This window comes from Antennarius striatus, chromosome 11, assembly GCF_040054535.1.
Source record: "Antennarius striatus isolate MH-2024 chromosome 11, ASM4005453v1, whole genome shotgun sequence".
NCBI classification, from domain to species: domain Eukaryota; kingdom Metazoa; phylum Chordata; class Actinopteri; order Lophiiformes; family Antennariidae; genus Antennarius; species Antennarius striatus.
The window spans coordinates 19,280,907-19,306,413 of record NC_090786.1 but is presented as its reverse complement, the minus strand read 5'-3'; the positions used below and the strand labels follow the sequence as shown (position 1 = coordinate 19,306,413).

Below are 25,507 nucleotides of genomic sequence, written 5' to 3'. Positions count from 1 at the left end.
GGTCGGGTCGGGTTTTAATACCATCGGGCTCGGGCCGGGTTTGGCTTTAATACTCTCGGGCTCAGATCGGATCGGGCTTTAATACCCTAGGGCTCGGGTTGGGTTGCGCTGGACTTTTTAAGCCCGATCTTACCTCTGCCCCCAATCACACACACTGGTTGTAAAGCTGGACACAGGTGTGGGTCTGGAGCCTAATGCTACCATTAACCACTCTTGTAGCTCTTGCAACTCAGCCTGAATAATGTCAAAGTCTGCAAGAACAGGACAACCATTCAAAGTTTTGTCCTTTTATCTTTAAAGCGTCAGCGTGGATACTTTTCCGTAATGACCCAAATAGTGATTAATAAGCGGCCAACATACGAAAAAGATATATAACAGCATTTTGCGCATTGAGATTTCAATGCGAGGGCTGTGATGGAATTGACTTTTTGCATCTAACAACCAGGTTTTCACAAACCTTTCAAAGAGGAAGGTTCAAGCCTGAACATTTTCCTACCAAGCAAACACATTCAAGTACAAATCAAAGACATAGTCCTACAGATATGTGAGCACTTCAAAGGCTGTATTTGTTCCCTTATCAGCTAAGGTCCACTGTATGGGCATAGTCACATGTTACACGCAGACAAATAAACTGTAACACAACTGTATTCTGTGCTTTTGTCTTTCATGTTTGTGTATTGTATGTTGATATAATCACAATTATCTGTAGGTTTTAAACCTGGGAATTCATATGAGAGACAGTGTAAACCCCGCATCCCCGTGTTCAATGGACTCTTCCACCACCTGTGAGTAAAGCTGGCGTGACCAAAGCCTGACAAGCCTCTCCATTAGTACATGAATGTAGGATGTAATACATTCAATGACAAAGACTAAACAATAATAAAGGATTTAGTATTTCATATAACGCATCACATGTGCGCCCGATTATGAACATCTGTAGAAAGGTGACCCTTGGAATTGTAAAGAAGAGATAGCGTAGATTAGATGGATGGATGGATGGATGGATGGATAGATGGATAGATGTATGGATGGGTGGATGGATAGATACTTTATTAATCCTGGAAACTTTGTAATTAGATTAAAATCAGGGTGCTTTGCCACAGACTTCATCTGTGCTGTGATATGCTTTGAATTTTTTTTCACAATTATGGAAAGAAGTTATCAATCATCCCCTGCAGAATTATATGACCTAAAACCACTACTAGTACAGCCGAAAAATATCAAATGACCAGAAATGTTTTATCTCAATCCATCCACCTTGATCTCTGTCATCTCGCTATTTCATCTACAGAATCAGAGGTCCAGCTTCACCTTCACACATCACTTGCTCAATGGGGTGGACTTTTTAAATTACAGTACTCAATATTTAGATACTGGCATATCCCTTGTGCCTTCTCTTGCACCACTCTGAAAGCCCATACCACTCCAGCCAACTGCCTCCAGGCTCAGTTTTCTTAGGATCTCAGCACTCCTCACCACCTGCCAGCTCACTGTTTTGTCAGCTTCATGAACTCTGACAACTGATAATAAACATTTGGCAAAACCCCATCCCTCCTGTCAGGGTCCGATTTTTGGTCCTGCTGAAAGCTTAACGTACTGAATGTTCTCTCACTGTGGCATTCACTATCCCTGTTCCAGGCCATTTACATTCCATAGTTTTTGATATCCATTGGATTTTTTTAAACATCCCCTTTTGTTAGTATGATTTTAGTCTGAAATGACTCATTGAGAAGTAATTCTAAATTTGTGAGTCCATCTTCCCAGGAGGAGCATGGGACAGCAGCAGAAAATGAATACCGGGAGATGGTGATTGTAGTTAGGCAACTATTGTCTCACACTGACACAAAAAAAGGAAAAAAAGAAATTGTGCTCATGTCGTTGGAGTCGAGAAAAATCCATACGCTGTTTCTGTATACATCACCATGCTTTACTTCACTTCAAAAGTAGCTTATATATACTGTATATTTAATGTATGGGCAGCAGTAGCCCAGTCCACAAGGACTTGGCTTAGGGACAGGAGGTTGGCTGGTTCAAGACCAAATTCTGGAGTGTGAGATTGTAGCTGGAGACGTGCCAGCTCGCCTCCACAGCACTGCCAAGGTGACAAACCTCACAAGCTGCTTCTAGGCTACCTTCACTCCACCATCTCTCTCCCTTCACTACATGTTGTACAGGCCCTTTGTGTGTGTGTGTGTGTGTGTGTGTGTGTGTGTGTGTGTGTGTGTGTGTGTGTGTGTGTGTGTGTGTGTGTGTGTGTGTGTGTGTGTGTGTGTGTGTGTGTGTGTGTGTGTGTGTGTGTGTGTGTTCCAGTATGTATGTGTGTGAAAAAATACTGACTGGAAAAAAAAAAGAATTTCCCACTAAGGGATTCTTCCTCTGTATGTGAATGTATGTTTGTACAGTCTTGTGTAAGACATTTGGAGTCACCAGGACTTCCTAGAGCTGCTGTTACAATCCAGCTTGTTCAGGGAGAATTGTAACATAAAAACCCAGATGCTAAATTATTTAATGAAACAAGGATTATGTCAAAGCACTATACAGAGGGAAGTTTCACAAAAATAACACAAGGGGCCAATAGATGCTGCTCAAACAAACAAAATAATCCTGTATAACCAAACGGTAACTTCCAAAAAATAGTTCTCACAAATCTGTGTAATGTAAAAAAAAATTAAGACAAAACCTACCATAGCCTCGAGAATCAAGTGTACGAACTTACATGATAAGCCGAACCCCCCCTTCTGGTAACTAATACAACTAAATGTTGCTTGCAACCACTTGAGAGTAAGCAGGCCCGTTTTCCATGACATGGTCACAAGAACACAGTATCACACAGTAACAAGCATGAAGGGCTGACCGTCCACATGAAAGCAGCCAACACGTCTGAACAGCTGCCGAACATTTAAGGGCTGCCACTCTGATTGATGACCATGTGTTGGACTGAGGGAAAGCAAAGATGGAAACTGAGGAAGAAGGAGGAGCCAGGACCAGAGGATAGCCAAGTGAGAGAGGAGGTAATCAAAAAGGGACACGCCCAAACACACATGCAGAGCCATATATCAATCAATCAATCAATCAATCAACTTTTATTTATATAGCCCTTAATCACATCTGAAGACATTTCAAAGCGCTTTACAGATAGAAAGCCAACAATGCCTTCCAGAGCAAGCATAAGCGACGATGGCGGGGAAAAACTCCCTCATTTAGGAAGAAACTCCGGGCAGGACCCAGGCTCTGGAGGGCGGTCATCCACCTTGACCTGTTGGTTGGGAAAGAGAAATACAAAAATACATTGGGGAAAGAGATAGGTCAAGTAAAAGAGACAGAGGGAGAGTGAGAGAGTGGCAGATAGGCCAGTTTGAGTTTATATATATATATATATATATATATATATATATATATATATATATATATATATATATATATATATATATAAAGCCATAGATGAGCAAAGCCATAGATGAGTGTTAGCAGGCTAACTGGAGAAAGAAAACTAACTAATCGTGAGATTGGGAGATGCAACATCTAGTAGTGTGTTAAGGAATTTGTGGCTGGTCAAAGATAACAACAGCGAGGGGCCTTAAAATCCACCAAAGCATAAAAACATTCCTCAGTGAGCTCAAAAAGGGGTCTCGCATTGATCAGTACTTTCTAAGAAGTTCATCAAATCAGTTGAGTGAAGCCCAGACGCAGGAGAATCCCCACAGTCCTCAGGGTATGAGCACCTCGAATGAAGCTCAGAGTAGCACAGACCCTCCAACAGTCTCCAGCCAGGAGCCTAGCCAGCCACCAGTAGTCTCCATTCCGGAGCCTAGCCAGGCAGCAGCAGTCTCCATCCCAGAGCCCATGCAGTTAGAAGCAGTCTCCAGCCTGGAGTCAATCCAGCCAGCAGCAGTCTCCAGTCTAGAGTCCATCCAGCCATCAGCAGTCTCCAGCCTGGAGTCCATCTAGCCAGCAGCAGACTCCACCCAGGAACCCACCCATCCAGCAGAAGTCTCCATCACTGAGCCCAGCCAGCCACTGCGAGCAACAGAGAGAAAGACGGAAGCTCTGATCCTGTGGCCCAAATCCAACCAGGAGAAAGAGAGGGAGACCATTGTCTCAGACCTTGTCGTCCTTCTAAAACAGCAGAAGGGTCCTGCTCAAAGAAAACTGGACAACATGGGAGACATCATTTACAGCTATGACACTGAAATATTTGGGGCAAAGCACAAGGCACAGAGGCAGCAGAAAGGCCCTCCAAACCAGCCAAAGTCCAGGAGGCAGTGGGAAATTGCAGGGTTGGTGAAGGAAAGAAGACAACTGAGAAAAATGTGGAGAAAGGCTACAGAGTTTGAAAGAGAAGGGATTGAAGTGCTGCAGGCTGAACTCAAGCAGCACCTAACAAAATTGCAAAGAGCAGAATGCCTCAGACCACAACGGAATAAGAAAGAACGTACAAGAACCTTTTTCTTTAGCAACCCTTCCATAAACGCCCACATGGAGCAAGGTGGAGAAGACTGTGAGGCATGCAAGGTCAGCGTCGGTACACGGGCCCAATGGCATTCCGTACATGCTGTACAAGAGCCCTCAAATACCTGTGGAAACTGATGAGGGTAGCATGGAAGAGTTCAAGTGTGCCAAGATGAGGCTGGAGATGTCCCTCACTGATTCCTGGGACCTTGTCATGAGAGGTGCCCCTCCCACCTTGGCAACAGTAAGAAAGTCCACACTCACGTGTCCACATCCAACAAACTGTCGCGGTACTGTGTTCGAGGGTGCACACTCAGCGCCAACGCGTTTTCCCCACATCCACACAAAACTGTATGACAGATGCTCACCTGAGGATCCTGCGTTGGTCCAGCTCCGGGCCAGGGGCCAAACCGAGGCACTACCTGGGCGTGGCTTAAATAGTGCATTATGGCGTGCTGTCAGGCCAGCCCGGTACCTGGACTGAACCATTTTGGTTATTATTGGATTGTTTTGTATTTTAAAACATCACTAAAAGATGTTTTATGTTGCCCCAAATTCCACCATGCCTTTAGTGAATATTCGTTTCATTTTTCTCAGTCATTTTGCCCTCAGCTCGGACTTCAGGGGATAATTCTTTGCTTTGTTTCATAGTGGCGGTTCATGTTACTACTTTTAATTAATGCTACGTGTTCAGACCATATGAGGTAAAATGGTTTTGAACTGCCTGACGGAGGAATAAACATAAATTTCGTCCACTCATTGTTAACCAGCGGTTTTCCTCGTTAACCTCCCTTTGTTTGGAGCTATACTGTCTCCCTTCTTCTGTGCTCCCCTGTAGCGGTAAACTCACAGCGGTAGCGAGCTGTCTCACTTCCTGGTACGCTGACAGAGCAGGTAAAGAAACAATCTGATTGGCTGAACTGAGTGGAGCTATTACTGTATTAACTGGAGGAGCAGCGCCTGCCGTCTGTAGCTGCGAACTGCAAGTAAAAACTCGCCAAGAAAATCTAGTATCATGGAGAATTTATCATGGAGTGGTCACGGGTCCAGACAGAACCATCATGCGGTCCGGATCTGGACCGCGGTCCGCCATTTGGTGACCCCTGCTCTATGGAGAGAGAGAAAGAGTGAGAGAGAAGAGGCAAAAAAAGGCGCACCAAATTTTTTTTCCTAGTCGCACCGGTGCTCCCAAATATATTATATAGTCGCACTGATAAAAATTTGGGCGCATATGCGACCAAAATGGTTGCAATTTCGAGCCCTGATTTAGTGGGCCATGTCCAGCAAGGCAGAGCAGATTTTAGCTTTGGAACGGTAACTCCTGTTTGGTGAAAGGCATCTACAACTGAGCAGCGAACTACAGTTGTAGAGGAGGTGCGTCAACAGGACGAAGCAACCAGACGTTCCAAAGCCATACAACAAGCAAAGCAGGGCTGCTGGATGATGTAGGAGGGTGTCGAGAAGAAGAAGCTCACGTGAAGCGAACTTTGGGGCAGGGAATCCAACAGGCTGAGTTTCATCATTCGAGCAACATACGATGTACTGCCATCCTCCATGAATATGCAACTGTGGTTCAGAAAGGACCAAGCGTGCCCCTTGTGCTTGACTTAAACACATCATGGTGGGCTGTAAAATGAGCTTCACTCAAGGGAGATATACATGGAGACACAACCAGGTCCTCAGATGCGTAGCTGATAAACTTGAGCACGACAGGGTTTCCATCAATGCCCTACCCTCCAACAACCAGGATGTCTGCCAACACCCACCATCGTTTGTTCGGGAAGGCGAAAAGCAGGGGGCAAGGCCCCTACACCCTGATCTGGGCCCACTGAATGCAGCCAGGGACTGGCAGATGCAAGTTGACTTGGATCAGAAGATCCTTTTTCCCCCGGAAATCGCAGTGACCACCCTGCGTCCGGACCTCATTCTATGGTCCAACACCTGCAAGCTCGTTTACATTGTGGAGCTAACAGTTCCTTGGGAGGATGCCATAGAAGAAGCATACAAACGCAAGAAACTGTGGTATTCCAACCTAGCGGCTGAGGCAGAGGACAGGCAAGGGTGCGCCCGGTGGAAGCTGAGTGTAGGGGCTTTGTGACCTCCTCAACAGCGAAGTTCCTACGGTAGGTTGGAGTTAGGGGACAAGTGCACAGACAGGCCATCAAAGAGTTGGCCAATACTGCATAGCAGATGAGCCATTGGTTATGGCTGAAGAGGAGCGACACCATCTGGGCTGCCAAGGCAAATGCTTAGCCCTGGGACACACACCCAGGTCTGATCAACTTGTGGTGGGCCTGCCTGCCTGCCTCAGCTGAGGGCATATTGTGATAACTGGCCGAAACCAGTGACATGCGGTCAGGGGAGGCAGGTGAGGCAAATAAATTCATTTTTTTCCTCAAAGTTTTACAAACAACACACCATATTGATAATTTCTTTCTGAAATTTTTGCACATTTATTTAGTACGCTGTTAAAGGGGTTAGTTTTAAATTTGATTGAATTTCAGGATAATAGCATAAGTAATGATGGATCTGTTTCATGGTGCTGTAAATTACTGAGGTCACTAGTCTCCATTAGCAGAGAGAACTAGGGATGAGTGAGTACACCATTATCTGTATCTGTTCAACCATCTAAATTATCTGTATCCGTATCTGTCCTTGGAATGGGCGGAGCTTAACCTGAAAGTGGGTGTGGTTTGGCCGGAAATGGGTGGGGCTTAAATCGCTACATTATTTAAGCCTGAAATTGATATGCATTGATCAGAAGTTGCAATATTTATTGTTTATTTTAAAACTTTTTACAGAACAGCCTCAAAATTGAGATTCAAATCAATGTTTTGATCACAAGAGCAGGAGAACTATTTACAGAACAAATTCTTTATGAACTCAGAACATGAAGTGTATGAACTACAAAGTATGCATGAACAAGAATTGTCATACTCAACACAACTTTATATTTTTTTCTTTTTATAACATTTTTAGGATCAAACTTTTTTTTTTTTAAATTACCACCTAATGACCTTGCCATTTTTTTTCCCACACGAAGTTAAACAACGTTGATTAACACTAAAACTCCCAAAGCAGTAATTTTGACTGCTTTCAAAATTTGCAATGTTATATCTTGGTTTAAAAAAACTTATCTACCAAGAGGAGCCTGACTTTTCCTAAATGTGTGTATATTTTATTCTGACATTGTGTGATCATAAAATTTCTAAACACAAAAAAGTAGCGACTGCTCGGATATCATTTGTCTATAATTTGGATTATCAGTAAAATATCCAAGAATAAATTGGTGGAATAGGTAAAAACACATCAAGACACTAAATTAAAACTATAATGATTGAGTGTTTTCTTTATTTAATTGACACAACATAGCTTCTCTGTAATTACACATCCAAATTCGAACTGTGAAATAAAAACAAATGTAACTCTGAAATAAAACAATTGTATCCTGCTTCAAAATACAGTGGTACCTCTACTTATGAAATTAATTGGTTCTGGAAGAAATTTTGTAAGTACAAAATTTCGTAAGTAGAGATGCGTTTTCCATGCAAATGCCCTAATCCCCAAGCCCCCCCAAAATTTAGACATAAATGTTTTATAAAGCATAAAAATGCATCAAAACATGTCACAAATACATGTTACAATTAGATTATTACACAATAAATGAGATTTGTGCATAATGTAAAAAACAAAGAATAAAGAATAAAAATGATGGTCATTTACCTTTTAACTGCTGTCCTCATTGTTTTTTGCCCTCTTTGGTTCATGAGCTCTTGCCTCACCATGCCGAACAACAGAGTGAATTCCACTCCTCTTTTTGAACTTCTCCAACCACCCACGCAACGCCTTAAACTCCTTAAACTTCCTTTTGTTTTAATAACGTGGTGATTTTGGATGCATTACAATCATACAGGTCCTTCTCAAAAAATTAGCATATTGTGATAAAGTTCATTATTTTCTGTAATGTACTGATAATCATTAGACTTTCATATATTTTAGATTCATTATATGCAACTGAAGTAGTTCAAGCATTTTCTTGTTTTAATGTTGATGACTTCAGCAAAAAAGTAAAGAAAAATCCAAAATTCCTATCTCAAAAAATTAGCATATGTCATCCGACCAATAAAAAAATAATGTTTAAAAAAAAAATCAACCTTCAAATAATTATGTTCAGTTATGCACTCAACACTTGGTTAGAAATGACTGCTTCAATGCGGCGTGGCATGGAGGCACTCGGCTGTGGCACTGCTAAAGTGTTATGGAGGCCCAGGATGCTTAAACAGCGGCCTTAAGCTCATCCAGTGTTGGGTCTGGTGTCTCTCAACTTCCTCTTCACAATATCCCACAGATTCTCTATGGGGTTCAGGTCAGGAGAGTTGGCAAGCCAGGTGAGCACAGTAATACCATGGTCAGTAAACCACTTACCAATGGTTTTGGCACTGTGTGTTCTCCCCAGTCTTCCTCCAGACTCTGGCACCTTGATTTCCAAATGACATGCAAAATTTGCTTTCATCCGAAAAAAGTACTTTGGACCACTTAGCAGTGCTGCTTCTCTGTAGCCCAGGTCAGGCGCTTCTGCCGCTGTTTCTGGTTCAAAAGTAGCTTGACCTGGAGAATGCGGCACCTGTAGCCCATTTCCTGCACACGCCTGTGCACGGTGGCTGTGGATGTTCCTACTCCAGACTCAGTCCACTGCTTCCACAGGTCCACCAAGGTCTGGAATCAGCCCTTCTCAGGGTCCGGTCTCCTCTTCTGGTTGTGCAGCGTTTTCTGTCACACTTTTTCCTTCCCACAGACTTCCCACTGAGGTGACTTGATACAGCACTCTGGGAACAGATTATTTGCTCAGAAATTTCTTTCTGTGTCTTACCCTTTTGCTTGAGGGTGTCAATGATGGCCTTCTGGACAGCAGTCAGGTTGGCAGTCTTACCCATGATTGCGGTTTTGAGCAATGAACCAGGCTGGGAGTTTTTAAAAGCCTCAGGAATCTTTTGCAGGTGTTTAGAGTTAATTCGTTGATTCAGATGATTAGGTTAATAGCTTGTTTAGAGTACCTTTTCATGATATGCAAATTTTTTGAGATAGAAATTTTTGGTTTTTCTTTACTTTTTTGCCGAAATCATCAATGTTCAAACAATAAAAGGCTTGAACTACTTCAGTTGTGTGTAATGAATCTGAAATATATGACAGTCTAATGTTTATCAGTATATTACAGAAAATAATGAACTTTATCACAATATGCAAGTTTTTTGAGAAGGACCTGTATTCTTTGGCGAGATCAACCAAATGCATCCCTTTTTCATGCTTTTCTATTATCTCTTGCTTTGTTTGTATGGACAAAAAAAACACTTTTCTGCATCTTTTCTTTTCTTCTTTCCTCCGTCACTTTCTTAGGGTCCATAGGGAATACTCAAAAAGTTAATATATTTACGTAAAACTATCAGAACACGTCATGGGTTGAGGGCTGAATGACGCTGCATAGATACCTATGCAGCGTCCTTAGCCAATAAGGGACCCCAGGATGCTAAGTAATAGCCAATGGCAGAGCAGCTATAAGAATGTTGCGTTCAGGAACCTTCGGGAGCTGCGAGTAGCAGCCCATACTATATTTTTGCCTTTCGTAACTCGAAATTTTTTTCGTAACTAGAGGCAATATTTTCCCGTTGAGGCGTTTCGTAAGTACAAAATTTCATATGTAGAGACATTCGTAAGTAGAGGTACCACTGTACGTTGGTGTCATCATAAGACCTTAGCAATGAAAATTATTAGTAGCACTTGCCAAGGTGAAGCCATGCACATCTGAACGGGTCTCTCAATAACAACAGCCACACTGATTTGCAGGTAGGTCATTTCATGTTTGTTCATACACTGTATTGGTTTTGTTCTTTGAAAAATGTGACATTAATGCACAATTCATTAAATACACCAGTAAAACATGTACTCTTATCTTAAATTAAAAATAAATAAATACATTAATTAAAAAAAATAAAATTAAATAAAATTAAAAAAAAAAAAAAAATATATATATATATATACCTCTATATATATTTTTTTTACTAAAGAAGGGTTCGGTGAGTGAGCATATGAAACCGGCAGGGTTTGGTACCTCCAACAAGGTTAAGAACCACTGATCTATACAGTATATAAATCATTAATTTGAACTGCAGTGACAAAGTGTCAAACTTAGAGAAAGCAGTTAAAAAAAAACTAGTGGAGGCAGTGACTGATGCAACAAGAGCAGTTTTCAGCTCTGTCTGGTCAAACGCACTGCGTAGTGCAACAAAATAAAACACGAAACAAGTTCACCAAGTACCCTTAAATAGACCGAAATAGAGGCAAGCTGAAGAAAACCTAAGAAGAACAACGTGAGCTACAGCAAAGCCACGAACAGAGAGATCAGTCAATCAGTCTCTGTAGGGAGGGGCGGGCGTTGTGTGTGACTGTCACTGAGGGTGACGACAATCTGTCCTGATTTTGAAGAGTTTTACTCGTATCATACTAGTCAAAAATGTGTTATCCGTACCAGATACTCATCTCAAACGAGTACTAAACTCAACTATAGACAGAACTAAGATGGTTCTTCTTACATGAAGGAAACTTCATGTATGCAAACTTTAACTTTAACAATGCCTTCAAACTGTGGTTTATTCCTTTTGCAACTTTACCAAGAGTGAAGAGCAATTTTTGTAACATTTTTATTTTTAATTTAGTCACTCAGTGAGGTGTCCACTGTTCCTGCAGTCAAGACATTAAAATGTTCATGAGGATGTATGAATAATATTATGGAGGATCGTTTTTTAATAATACCAATGCATGTTCACTTGCTAAGGACATAGATCTACATTTAATGTTGACCAAAAAAGTTTGTATTTTTTCAGTGAAATGAATGGTTAAATTAAAAAAAAAATTAAAGAACTATATAATGGTATGAAAATAAAAATATATCAAATGTATCTGTTGTGTTGCTCTATCTATAACAAATAAGTATGTGGATCACCCTGTTATGGAGTTATCAACGAAACAGTCTGGCATGACAGCCCAAGATGAATGCACTCAGGAAAACACACGAAAACACACAGACACACAAACACACACAGACACAGACACACACACACACACACACACACACACACACACACACACACACACACACACACACACACACACACACACACACACACACACACACACACACACACACACACACACAAAAAGAGATGAGATTGCTTGTTTCATATTTTCAGGTTTGGGCCGGGGGCCTGGCTGACGTGTGTGTGTGTGTGTGTGTGCGTGTGTGTGTGTGTGTGTGTGTGTGTGTGTGTGTGGGCGCGTGTGCGTTGGTAACCCTTTCATCTCCTCAGCCCCTCATCTGTCTTTTCACAGATAAGAAAACGAAGCTGGAAATGACAGTAATGGAGCAGAAGAAAACACCAGAGATCGGGACAAAGAAGTGAAAAATGACAGAGAAACAAACAGATACAGAACATATGAGAATAGACATACTGTGATAGATGGAAGAGAGAAGTGATGTCAGGACCTTTACCTCTGAACACACCTCTTAGGTCCACTCCATTGCTCCTATTCCTTTTTTTGTAATGACATTTTTATGGGAGGTACCAGAAGAGAGAAGATTTAAATCAAATGACTCAATAAAGTGTATGAAATTATGCAGACATGTCCACTTTGATTAATTCATGCTGCCCTCGATATGTCACCTGAAAAAAAAAAATTTTTTTTGTGCCTCTGTGTACTCACTTGGCAGTTTTTAAGTAGACCTAGGTGAAAGCTAATGCATTCCACTGTAAGAGCAGTTCCATCAGGAGGGTTATGAAGTTATGTTCTTAGGCTTTCAAAACACTTATAGAGACGCGTTGATTTAATTTGTGTTCTTGTTCGAGGTTTAAGTTTGTTGTGGTGTTTCATTTTGTTCCTGTGAAAGCTGTGTCTAATACTTCCTTACATTGTTTTGATACAGACGTTTGGCGACAAGTAAAAAAAACCCCTACAGAACAAATTGAGTGAACGACAGCTAAACTAATGAGACAGCCGAGATGGAGCTAATTAAACAAGCAAGAAAAGATGGAGCTGACCAGACAAGATCAAGCAAACGCAATGAGTGCAACAGGATGGAACCCTAACCACATTGGGAGTTCTTTATCAGGAAAATCTGAAAATTACAAAAGCTATGTTAACAACAGATGACAGAAAGACCAAAATGAATAAATGAATCTTTGGTTTCCTGGACGAAAACAGATGACCCACTGTCTCGTGAAAATTGAGATTGTAATAACATGCATTACAGTATTAATTCTGGGTGACCCCCTGCTCATGGAATTGAGGGAGCTTTATTGAGCTTATTATTTAGATAAGGTGTCACACAATCTGCTATTGATAAACCATCGCTGTGGTGGGTAAGGCTGCATGAGTAATCCACAAAGTCACAGTGGTCTCACACTTCTACAGAACACTGTGAATGGAAAGGAACTGCAACATCTTGATAACACTCTCCTCATGTATACGCACCTTAATCATCCTGTAAGAAAAAAAAATGTTTTATTGGTTGCTCAGTCGTTCTCCTTTATTCACAATTAAAAATATTGATGAGTAGGCAGTTTTTCATGTACAAACATTCATGATTTGAATTTAATTAAACATTTAGGGTTGAATGAAGAAATTAATAAGGGCTTACAGCTTATTCACGTGATGAAAATTACATGTTTATTTTTGGATTTATTCAACAAAATTACACCCTACCAAAGCATACAAGGTTATTCGGAATGTTTTTGATCACACATTACTTTACTTATTTGAATGAATAAATCAAACTCTTGCCTGTCATTCCCTACCTCCACACATGAATGTGAAAGAGAATTTAATACCATAAAACTGGTGAAAACCAACTGTTAAAACTACACAATACAGTGAGATCACCTTTCTGCCCAGCAGTTTCCACTGCTGATCACAGAATATGGCCCCACAAATGTAAGACTCCAAAAGAAGGAGGCCAGAATTCATGGACCATGAAAGGAATAGAGTGATTGAGAGTGGTGGTGGTTAAAGTGATGAGTTTGATGACGAGGTTTAAGCTGATAGCATGATTAGCCATTCGGCTATAATTGGAAGAACTGTTGAAGACTTCTTATGTTATATGCAGTATAGACGTGCTGCATGTACTGTAGCTGTTGATCAATTCCTTTAAAATTTCACTCTGACCTTTGAATACTATCATATCTCTCAAATGGTGGCATCAAATTTCTCTGTATAAATCAACACTTTTTTTCATTTGTAAATGAAAGAGGATTTGTTATTTTTTTGTTAGGCTTTGTTATTTTTTCCCGTTTGCTCATGAAAGTTTTATTTTCCATGTAGAAAACTAACTAGCAGTGTCCAAATTAAATGTTAGGTTTTTTAGATTGGCTTGAATCCATTTTCTTGTATGTGTCTGTGTCAGACTTTATAATGGCATCAATATTTTCACTTTCAACAATCGCAACTGATTCCAAGCACACCAGCCTTGAAAAGTTGCTTCCAGTGAGATCAAATATATACTTATATTATATACACTGCCCTGCCAAAAAAAAAAGTCACACTCTCTAATATTTCGTGGGACTGCCTGTAGCTTTGATTGCGGTGTATATTTGCTGCGGCATTGTTTCGACAACCTCGTATAACGTCTCAGCATTTGTTTCTGTCCAGAATTGCATTAATTTTTGGCTGTGTTCTTGTATTGACGACCGCTGCACGGTCTTCTCCAGCACATCCCATAGACTTTGAATGGGGTTAAGCTCAGGACTGTGGGGGCCAATTGATGTGTCAAAATGATTCCTCACACTCCCTGGACCACTCTTTCACAATTAGAGTCTGATAAATTTTGGCATTGTTGTCTTGGAATATGATCGTGACATCTGGGAGAAAAAATCCATTTATGGGATTGCCTGGTCATTCAGTACATTCAGATACTCAGCTGACTTAATATTTTTGCTGAATAATATTGCTGAGCCTAGACTTGACCAACCAAAGCAACCCTAATTATAACACTACAATTTGTTTATTGAAGCCCAAATGGAGACTTTTTTTTGGGCTGGGCAGTGTACATTTGATAGTTTTCATAGTATATCTCTGAGCCTTTGTTTACTGACTGCAGCATATGTACCACAGCTGATAACAGCAATCAGTGATTGTAGATTAAACGATAAAGAGGAAAGTTAAAAAAAATATTTTTCCTGCTGTGTGTTTATGGTCTTCATAGACGCCACTCGTGGACAGTCACAAAGTCTCCATTGGATTAAAACTCCAATATTTCAACATTTACCATCAAGCTTCATCAAGGCCTTAAGAAGAAGAAGAAGTACACTTTATTAATCACACAAGGCGAAATTACATTGTCACTCAAGTATAGTATATACATTCTGTGTTAGTTTTTAACAGGTCCCCTGAACACAGCACACAAGGGGCCCTATAAGCATGCAGTTAATACACACAAAAAAATACACACATTGGGAGGCAGAGTGACGGGCAGCTGCTTCCGGAACGTGCCCCAAATTGAGCAGCTTGTAGGGTGGATGGCTTCTTGCTCAAGGGTGCCTTGGCAGTGGCTGGGAGGTGAGCTGACACCTCCCACTTTCAGCTCACACGCTGGTGATATCATGGCGGGGGTGGGATTTGATCCACTAATGGCTGGGGCGATCTGTCTGCAAGACAGCTCTACTGCTGAGCCACTGCCCCAGCCATCTGTGGATCGATGGCTGATGCTTCACTGACATACTTTGAGGTTATAACGGTGAATGGTCTGACAGTCGTACATCAAATCTAGAATATATCATTGAAGTGTAGGAGGGATTACACTACAGTGGATTAGGTACAGCAGATTTCTCACAATGTCCTGCTTTGCAACAAAACATCAGCCTTTGCAGCACAACCACCACTACATACTTGGACATGGGCTTGTGCTTCAAGAGGCAATAGTGAAAAACTGTCATGCTATCTTCTGAAAATGCACCCGTTTTGGAAACGTTGGATATGTATACGTACTATATCTCACCGTATCCATACAGAGAAAGCCCAGTCCTATGGTGATATTAGAGCTGTCAGGGATGAACACAGTGCAATCAGATGGAAAGCAAGCCACTGTATACAGTCACTTTATACTGTGACCACTCTCTGAATTGCATCACCAACCCCGTCTACCGACTACATTAGAATTTTACCTGGTTTAATATATGGTTGCTGTAATCACCCATGATATGTGTTGTCTGTGCTGTACCATTCTCAGTATGGTCCACAATGAAAACTTGACTGAAAGCACTGCAGACATTATTGTCACGTCTCTGCTGTTCGGTTTCCTTTTGAAGGTGTAGAGTACATTCCTGCTGTTTTGTCTCCATCTTCAAAAAAATTAACATAAATTCCAGCCTATTGAGCACACCTGAATAGCTGCAACACCAACTAAATATTAAAAGAAAATAAAAAGTCGGACGTATGTAGGCCACACATGTCTATAATCTGCAGTTGCTGACGTGTTATAAGATGAAATATTTACACAGAAAGATTTTCAAATTTTATATTATCACTTTCTTCCTAACCGTGCCTCTAATGCAGTAGTAAAACAATGCTGCTGTCTCCCATGTCTTTTTGTCATCGATTCACTGATGCCAAGTTTACGTGCAGCCTCGATTTCCTACTTCAACAGTCAGATGGATTGTCTTTAACATTAAAAAAAAAGCTCAAATAAGAGTAATGTGTTAGTGATGGAAACAAACACACAACCATGATCATTTTTTTCAGAAACAGAAGATGATTTTTCAAACTAATTACATGTTTTTGTCTCTAATTAGTATATACCGATACCTAAATGGTGAAGAATATGGTCTTTCAAAATGCATTAAAAATTAATTAAATCTGTATTCAAATGTTTGGTGTCATTTAATAGCAGGAATATAGAAAAATAAATTACTGAAGATGATGAGAGGTGGATGGGAGTTTTTATATGAGAAACTGTCATTAATTGTGCTCAAAATGCAGAGAAGAAACACATTCAGAGCAGAACATTGTTCCTATGATTGAACAGAGAGGTGTTTCATTATCATCACCCTAACATTCCCTGGTAATGCTGTGAAGATTCAAGATGAACAGCTTTTGAACCTTTTATGTTTCACAGCAATGATGAAATTATCCTCTCATGGTCAGAGAATCATGTCTCAACTTAAATAACTGTCAAAATACCTTGACAGTATATCAAATGACATTATTGTATATTAACATTGTTTTAGGTTCCAAGTCAGAGTTTCCCTTAGTAATGTTTTCAGACTTTGTGACATTAGTTTTTAGTTGTTTCCATGTGTAACATTGAAAACAAGGTGATCAAAATGAGACAATGACTGCAGACTGCATCAACTGCTGAGTACCACACTTCAAGGGGAGATGTTACAGCATTAATTGAAAAAAAGATACATAAATTCCACATGAAATGAATTCAACTGCTCATTTTTTGTAGGGTCTTGAGGGTAAACAACCATTCACGTTTCTGGTCGATTAAGAGCTACTAATATTACTATATTAAATGTTTTTGATGGATGGTTGAATACACGCATTTACAAAACTTTAAATATATTTTCAACTATTTTAAATGAGTATTTGTCAAAAATTATTAGCAACTTATCAAAGTACTTTAATTCTAGTGGACATAGAGGATGACAATTTGTTGCATCTGTTTATTCCCAAAAAGAAGAATACTTTAGTTAATGATGATCAGAAAGTGTTGAAAGGAATAAAAATCTCAGAGCATGCATTCAAAAACAGGCCTTCTATCAATTTCTTAAAATGACTGAGATTTTCTGATGAAACAATTTAAAAATTATCACTTCTCCAGACCTCTACAATCGCTTCCATTATATTTTTATCTTCTGTCTTCTGATGAATCAGCCAATCTAAAACTGCAGAGACAGAGATTGCACGAGCGGGATGAGAATCCAGTGCTCTTATTGGCCCCTTAAGCAGCTACATCATGATTTATAACAGATATTCACACAGCATCTAATCTGATGCTCACGGATTTAGAGGAAATTAAAAACATATTTAAATCTTCCTACAAACACCATGCACCTCCAACTTCTTAAGGTAATCTTTCATTAATATGTTACTTTCCAAATAGACTACAAACTCTAATCATAAAAGAAAATCACAAGAAGAGTAATAATCAGCCTCAACCACTTGAACACTGCCCTGGTCCTGATCTGTTGATCTTTGAGGTCTTCAGAGCTTTTTCTAAGTGAATCTTCTCTGTTTTACTCAATATCATTGAAACTTCTGGTAAAAGACATCATTATATCTCTTATAAGGCATCCATGTAAGTTTGACTGAAGGATGGTAAAGACCCAAGCAAGTCAGGGTCCAACAGATCAATTAGTCTTTGACATGAGACGACATCTGCAATTCTTTGCCTGTTATTCTCTGAAACCAACATACATTCTGGTTTCTCCAGACAGATCTCCAGGAGGGAATTGGGCAATATTGAATGGGACTTTTTTGCAACAGTTCCTGGAAGGTCTGGCCCAAGGGGATTTTATACTTTTTTAAACAGGTCAAGTAGTTGTTTCGATCAGCCCTCACCTCTGTAACGACCAACCTCTGCAGTAGGGAACATGTTAGGGCCAGAGATGCCCCAGTTTTCATGTTTGTATTTGCTTGTGTACTCTCAAGGGTTATGAGGGAATTTATAGAATGGCTAGCAAACAGTATGTGTATGCAGATGACATACTTTATAATGTCAACTTGGAACCAATGTGTGGAGATATATGATCAAAAGTTTAGACTCAAAGTGAACTGTTTCCAGTCAGCAAAATAACCCAAATTCTTTCCAGACTCTGGCCTGCCTCCCAAACCTCCCTCATTTTGGTACTATCCCAATCTTTCCAGTCTGTATTTATTTATTTATGTATTTACTTACTTATTTGTTTTCAAAAAGGGTCATGTACATATAACATATTTGGCGAATAAATAACAGTAATAATAACTCTAGAAGTTAAAAGAGAAATCCAACAAGTGGGAGTCAGCAAACAAGGCAGGCATCAGCTATATTTGTTCCATGGCAACTATGATGATTATGAGGATTTACAATCTTTCTATAGCCTTGGGGCGGCATTGGCTCAGCGGTAGAGTGGACGTCTTACAACTAGACATCGCCCCAGACATTGGCGGCTCAATTCCCACCACCAGCGGTTCAATTCCCACTCCCGTCAAAACATCCTCAGAGTGTGAGCTGACTGTGGGAGGTGTCAGCTCACCTCCCAGTCACTGCCAAGGTGCCCTTGAGCAAGGCACCATCCCCCCTGCAAGCTTCTCATTTGGGGCTCACCCCGAAGTCACGACCCGTCACTCTTCCTTCCCTGTACTACCTGGACTAACTGAATGCCTACAGGCCCCTAGTGTGCTGTGTTTCATGGGCCTGTGCACAATATTGTGTGATATGACTAACACATATACAGTATATGCATGTACTGTGAGTGAGAAGAGAATTTCCCCTCTGGGGATCAATAAAGTGAATTTAATTTAATTTCATATTATCTTTTTATGTAACTATACAGTATCTAATGCAAACGTTGACTCTGAAAACACTGGCATATTTGAAAAGGACATTGAGGTGTCACAAGAAGGTTCTGATGGAAGGATAAAGAGAGGAGGTCTGATAGATGACAACAGGGACAGCAGGTATAATAAGCTGATGAAATGAATGTGAGATGCCTAACTGGTTTAGAGTGGTGGGACTGAGCTGTCAGGGCATCAGCTTCCTCTGCTTTCACTATTTCTGATAAAACACCTGCAGATCATTAAACAAAAATGTTCTTCCTCCTCTGTCTTTTGTCCCCTATTCTTCTATCACAAGTATTCCTGTACCATCAGTTCACCGTCCATCCTTTCTTAACATAACTTCATTTGTGTCATTGATTACATGCATTTTGTTCCTTGTTTCTTTGAGAGTGCTTCCTGATCAATACACGAGCAGCCCTAAAGGTCACAATAGTTTCTGTCAATTTGTGCCAGCGGGATCAGGTTTACGTCATAAAGCTTGCAATCTTGGTATTAAGGTTGTTTCTCTAAAATGATGCGGTTACTGAGTATGATTTAGTGCCTCAGACTTTGGCTTCCAAAATTAAGAAATGCACCAAGAGAATGCACTGTGATAATCATGTAGGCAATGAAAATTTGTAATAACAGCAAACTGCTCTAGAGAAATTGAGGAGGGGGGCTGCTGCTCCAAAAATAGAGAAGTGTGGCAGGGAATTCTGGGACTGATATAAAAATACATGGGCAAATAATCGTCTCAACATATGTCTGATGTGGAGCAACAGAAATCCCCTATCAGACCCCTCTCTCTCATCGAAGGAATACATTTCCAAAGCTAATGTGTCTGCAGGCCATTAACATTGTGTACCGAGGGCTTCATTGAGTTATCCAGGTCACCTCAGAATAGCCATCTCTGGGACAATTTTCTCGAAAATATTTTGCTTGGCAAACAATTTACCAAAAACAAAAACCTGTTTATATTTACACTGCAGCAGACTATAAATGTTGTAAATGTTCTTTAGTGATTGTCTTCTATTCAAGTCAGCAATTTATTATGGCCACTCTGGACGAGAAAAGTTAGAAATGCTATAAAGACAATAAGTGCAGTAATCTCTTATGCATTTGTTTGAACTCTCCTCAATAGAAACGAAAATGCCAGTAATTTAAATTTGTTTTTTTTATTTTTGAACTACATCACAAATATTTACACTAACCAGCGTCTGACAAAAATCCCTCCCTTGATACTTGATGTACTATTTTATTCATCAGCAGCTTTTTAGCACTCTGCCAATTGACACTGCACAGTTATAAGTCTGCTTGAGGAAGTGTGCTGTCTTACAGATTATACTCACGGGAGCCCATTTTGACTGAGTCATGTAGAACAGGGAAATAAAATAAAGAGCTAAAAGCTTTACAGTTGTGGAGTGGATTGCCTGAACCCTCTTAGTGTTCAGGATTCATTTTAAACACCATTTAATGTAGCCTTAAATTGGTCCTCACACCTGTAGCCTTTGTGTGTGTGTGTGTGTGTGTGTGTGTGTGTGTGTGTGTGTGTGTGTGTGTGTGTGTGTGTGTGTGTGTGTGTGTGTGTGTGTGTGTGTGTGTGTGAGTGCGTGCGTGCGTGCGTGCGTGCGTGCGTGCGTGCGTGTGTGTGTGGGTACACACCTAACATTTGTAATTGCTGATGTCTGTGAAAGTTCTCATTCATCCAGGTCATGGAAGAGGGACACATTTCAGGACACCAACGTACAGATTTTAGACAGGGAAGACAGATGGTTTGAGAGATGAGTAAAAGAAGCTTTGACAAAACAGAGACACCCTCTCTGGAGAAGGGGATGGTCTACGACATCATCATTTGATTTACAATCAAGTCCTTTCAAAACTTCCCAAAAGAACCATTGAGCAGATTAACTCATAAAGTAGTCCATTTCCTGGACACATCTGTGTGTGGAGGATCTTGACGGTCTGACTCCAGCCTCACTCCACTCCCGGTGAAGCTCCCTGGGGTTCTGAACCAGCTTTGCCTGACATCCTCAGAGATGCGGTCATCACTGCTGCTTGTGCACCCTTTCCTGCCCTTCCAACAACTCCTGATACAGTTTCCTGTGAAAAGCAGTGATTCCTTTCAGCAATGGTCTTTTGTGGCCTCCTCTCCTTGTATGTGTGTGTGTGTGTGTGTGTGTGTGTGTGTGTGTGTGTGTGTGTGTGTGTGTGTGTGTGTGTGTGTGTGTGTGTGTGTGTGTGTGTGTGTGTGTGTGCATCCTGAACACTAAAAGGATTTTGGGGGGTGGTCTTTTATTGTCTTCCAGACAAGTGTACAGCCAGCGGTTGTAATTGTGATTGTGTCAACTCAAATTGACTGAGGAATTCATGGTATTTATGTTGCATAAATAACTATTTACTCAAAATTGACATGAAGTATTCTAATATTTCAAGATATATTTTTACAGTTTTAGTCTGTAATTATCAAAATAAAAATATAAAGGAATAAATGCAATAAAAATGTAGTTTGCATGTAATGAGTGTAGAATACAACAAGTTTTCACTTTCTGATCTAATGCAGCAATGCAGTACAAAAGTATCATTTCATCTGACTAACTTCATTATAATCCTTAAACGTTTTATGCAATGACAATATCACATGATATCTAACTCGTTTAATACTGGGCTTTCTAAGCGATTCAATATTCTTCTCATGATAATCCAAAACACTCCGCCTTTCTCTCTTTCTTTTTTGAATTGACCTCTTTGGCTGAGATATTTTTTCACTGGAGTTTATTTCATCAGTTTATTTCTTGTTTTTTTGTCTATGATTTGGCAAGAATCGGTAAAGATGACCCCATGGATTTTCGTGAAACTTGTTGCAAGGTTTAGACATGTAGCTTGGGGGGGATTGATCTGAGTAAATGGATGGATAGTGCATGAAATGTTCCTTTCAGCATCTGATTAATCAGCTGCTCGTGAAATAATTTCAAGAATGTCATGAAACTTGATAGAAGAGTGGCACATGTAATAAAATGGAACTGTTGAGGCATGAGATCAATTTGTCCATGTTTTTTTAACCTACTTTAATCCTGGGGGAAACTATTTCAACAGTGTGTATGCCTTGTTGGAATTTAGATTAAGCTTTAATTTAATTAAAAGAAACTGCTGGATCTCTACTGAGAGCCCTTCTAGTTTTCCTTCTTGCTGTGTTCCTATTAAAATAATTACTGGACAATTTTAAGATGAGGAACAAACAGATAAAAGCTTTAACTCTCAGCCTGTGTTGACTGATTGAGCTCTACATTGCAACCACTCCAGGAAGAAATGACTCACTGGTATTTACTTGTTTGCTCCAAATTATATGAAATGTGAAGAAAAGCAAAAGGACTAATCTCATTATTCTCTCTCTATGCTCAGTGGCCAACTCCAGAAGAATTAAAAAAAACAACAACTTAACATTACACTCACAAGACGTGCGCCTCTTTAGGTGTACACCAAAAGCAGGTTGACGGCATGGGGTCTGGCTCACGTCGCACAGTCAGTGCATCTCCTGAGACCTGGACCAGACAGGCTGCTTGGTAAGAGAAATAAAAAGCAAATCCCCTGAGAGGCAGGTCATCTCTGACAATGTTTGGAAGTAAAATATGCAAGGAATTCACGATTCTTTGGTTTAAATCTGCCAAAAACAGAAACATCTGAGAACAAATACATGTTGTTTACTGTCGGGTAGAGAGGACAAACAGTGTGCATGACCATGCCCACAGAAAAATTGTGATTTAGATTTGTATAGGTCAATCCCTATGTAAGAAGGAAATGGCAGAATTTACACATAAAGGAATTCCAGACATTTCAAATTCGCTCATACGAAAGATTAAATCATGAATTTTCCAGTATCCATTGGTACATGTTCACGATTACGAAGAAGTAGCAAAAGCAGCAAAATTAGATAATCAACTCATCTTTCATACAGTGAAATTCAATACTGAGCAGCGGCATGAAAGCAGTAAAATGAGAATCTAGCAGGAGATAATTCTAACTTCTGAATCTTATTGGTAAATACACATATGGGGACCCATTTTCTGTCTATGATAAAACAGACTGCAGGCACAGAAGGCAACTGCTAAATGTTATCCTTTATACAACACCAGTGAAGAAGTAACAGATTCCAGTTCAGCCCTTTTATCCTGCTTCATCTCTGGCGTCTAGGTGAGATAAGAACGGGGACCTGCTGGCCCCCAAGCCCAGAGGACAGCTCTCTCTCTGATTGAACGCGGCAATGCACAATACAGCAATTTTACCTCTGGAACCAACAATGTGTTTTCAACAAAATATTTAACCAGATTTCTGAATAAAGTATACGTTTCAATTTTGTTTAAAAAATAATCATCTTAAAAAAATCATCTTAAGCACAGTCGTCCTGTCTGCTGCCAGTCAAAATGTAATTGAAAACAGAAATAAATATTAACTTTTAAATTATAGAGTTCTTTTTGTTTTTTTGATTTGCTATTCAGGACCAGATATGCACTGTGCCATTTTAGACGAATGTGTTGTCGGCAGTTTGGGGGCTTTGCTGTCACTGGGCTAAGATAAGCAAATTAAGCTTGCAGACAGGACCACATTACAAATGCAATTTATATTTGTTGTTTGTTTGGTGTGTGGTAAAGAGAGAATATGAGATTAAAACTCATTTCATTACAGCACTCAGTGACTTTGTGACTGACATTCCTAGTGATGCAGTTATTAGCTGGTGGTGATATTGTGTGAAAAGGCTATGTGGCCTTCAGCACTGGCATGATAACATTTCAACCACAGATATGTGACAGCAGACTCAAATACTGAAGGTGTTACATCAGGAGCCCCCAGAGTAATCATGACACTGACAAGTTAAATTCTTTGGATTGCCCCAATCCCCCAGTTTAGGTTTTTCATGACAGCATCAGGCTCGTCTTGTTTGGATTCACACTGAGTTGGGCCACTTTTCCCAAGGACAGATATTAATGGTAATGCAAGCTATGTAACTACACAAAGCAAAGGGGCTGATTTTTTTTTTTTTTTTACTTTTCTTTCGAGGGAAATGGGATGGATAACAAACTCATTTCAAATAACAGGACCTGTAGAGTTGCTTTTACATCATGCAGAAAATCAAGAGATAACACAATCATGAAGCAAACAAGGCATATTATGTACAGGCTAGACACATGATTAATTATTCATCCGTCTGTTATGGAGGGCTGCACCTGTTGGATGCTGCCCCCTGGAAAAGTGTCATATATAACTACACCTCTGTTCAGCTCGTCTTTCAATACCAGCTATTTTTCGTTCAGTCATGACTTTATTCCAGCAAACAGACACAGGAGCAGCGTCTTTGTGCTCTTTGTAGACCTGCTTCTCTTAAGACCACACAGAAAGTCTTCACCTTCCTTAATGCTGATGCATTAAGGAAGGTGTCACTGGATTTTCAACTTGTTTCTGCACCGTCATACAACCTGTTCAAGCGGCTTCTGTCTCCAGTCGTTAACTGGCTGTGAAAAGCGGATCGACACACGGACCCGTCCGTCCAGCACCACACCGCGGTAAACGAACCTTATTACAACAGCTCACATGTCAGCCAGAAAAACTGCCGGATTACGTTAGTCATTGAGCCTATTGTCATCGCCAGCGCACGTCGTACCAGAACGCACCGTGGTGGCGCAGAGGAATCCGTTAATTGACGCATTACTTACACAAAAACTCCGAAAAGCAGAACTCGGATGCCAATCTCCAAAGCCAGTTCTCGTGTGTTTTTCATGCGGTCTTGGGTCGACCCGTTCATGATTTTGAGATAATCCGTCAATTCAAATTAAAAGGAGACAGCCCCGGTCAGTTCTGAAGGTTGCTGACTTTGTAATCCACCGCAGTAAAGCGAGCGCTTCCAGACGCGTTGCTCCCTAATTACGCATGCCGTGCGCCTTCATCGTGAGCCGGTCACCTGAAGAAGACTCCCCGTTCCTTTCTCCTCGCCTTCGAGTGTCTCCGCAGGTCTCCGACAGTTTCTGTCCTCTCTGCTGATTTTCTTTTTCAGAACTCTGTTAATGACAGCTTCGAAACTCTCCCTCATTCACTTCCTCAATTTCTTCAAGTTTCTTGAGGGGTGTTAGTAGGATAGCCACAGATGAGGGGAAACACTGAGGGTGTTGAGTGGAACGAAACTGATGGAGACGCCAAACTACTCAGCGGCGCCGATGATGTGGAGTAAGAAATTCCTCTCTCTCTCTCTCTCTCTCTCTCTCTCTCTCTCTCTCTCTCTCTCTCTCTCTCTCTCTCTCTCTCTCTCTCTCTCTCTCTCTCTCTCTCTCTCTCTCTCTCTCTCTAAGAAAAAAGTAAAAGACATGATTGCAGAAGAGATAATTGAGATAATTGAAAGATAATTTTGTGTTTTATAGTTTGATAAATGTTAGAAGGTTAGATGTTTCTTTTTTCAGAAAACGCACAGTACTATTGAAAATCTTCTTTACTTGAATCTCCTCTGGAT

At 40.4% G+C, this 25,507-nt stretch overlaps 1 protein-coding gene across 2 annotated transcripts in view; it reads right to left on the bottom strand.

The window, feature by feature from the left end:
• plpp4 (phospholipid phosphatase 4) overlaps window positions 1-25,189 on the bottom strand; it is an 80,868-nt gene extending 55,679 nt beyond the window's left edge. For both annotated transcript variants that reach the window (XM_068327361.1, XM_068327360.1), the window contains exon 1: window positions 24,720-25,189. In XM_068327361.1, the coding sequence (XP_068183462.1) occupies window positions 24,720-24,808 (89 nt within the window). In that variant the 5' untranslated portion in view covers window positions 24,809-25,189. The remainder of the gene's footprint in view (window positions 1-24,719) is intronic.
• Between the last annotated feature and the right edge of the window lie 318 nt (window positions 25,190-25,507).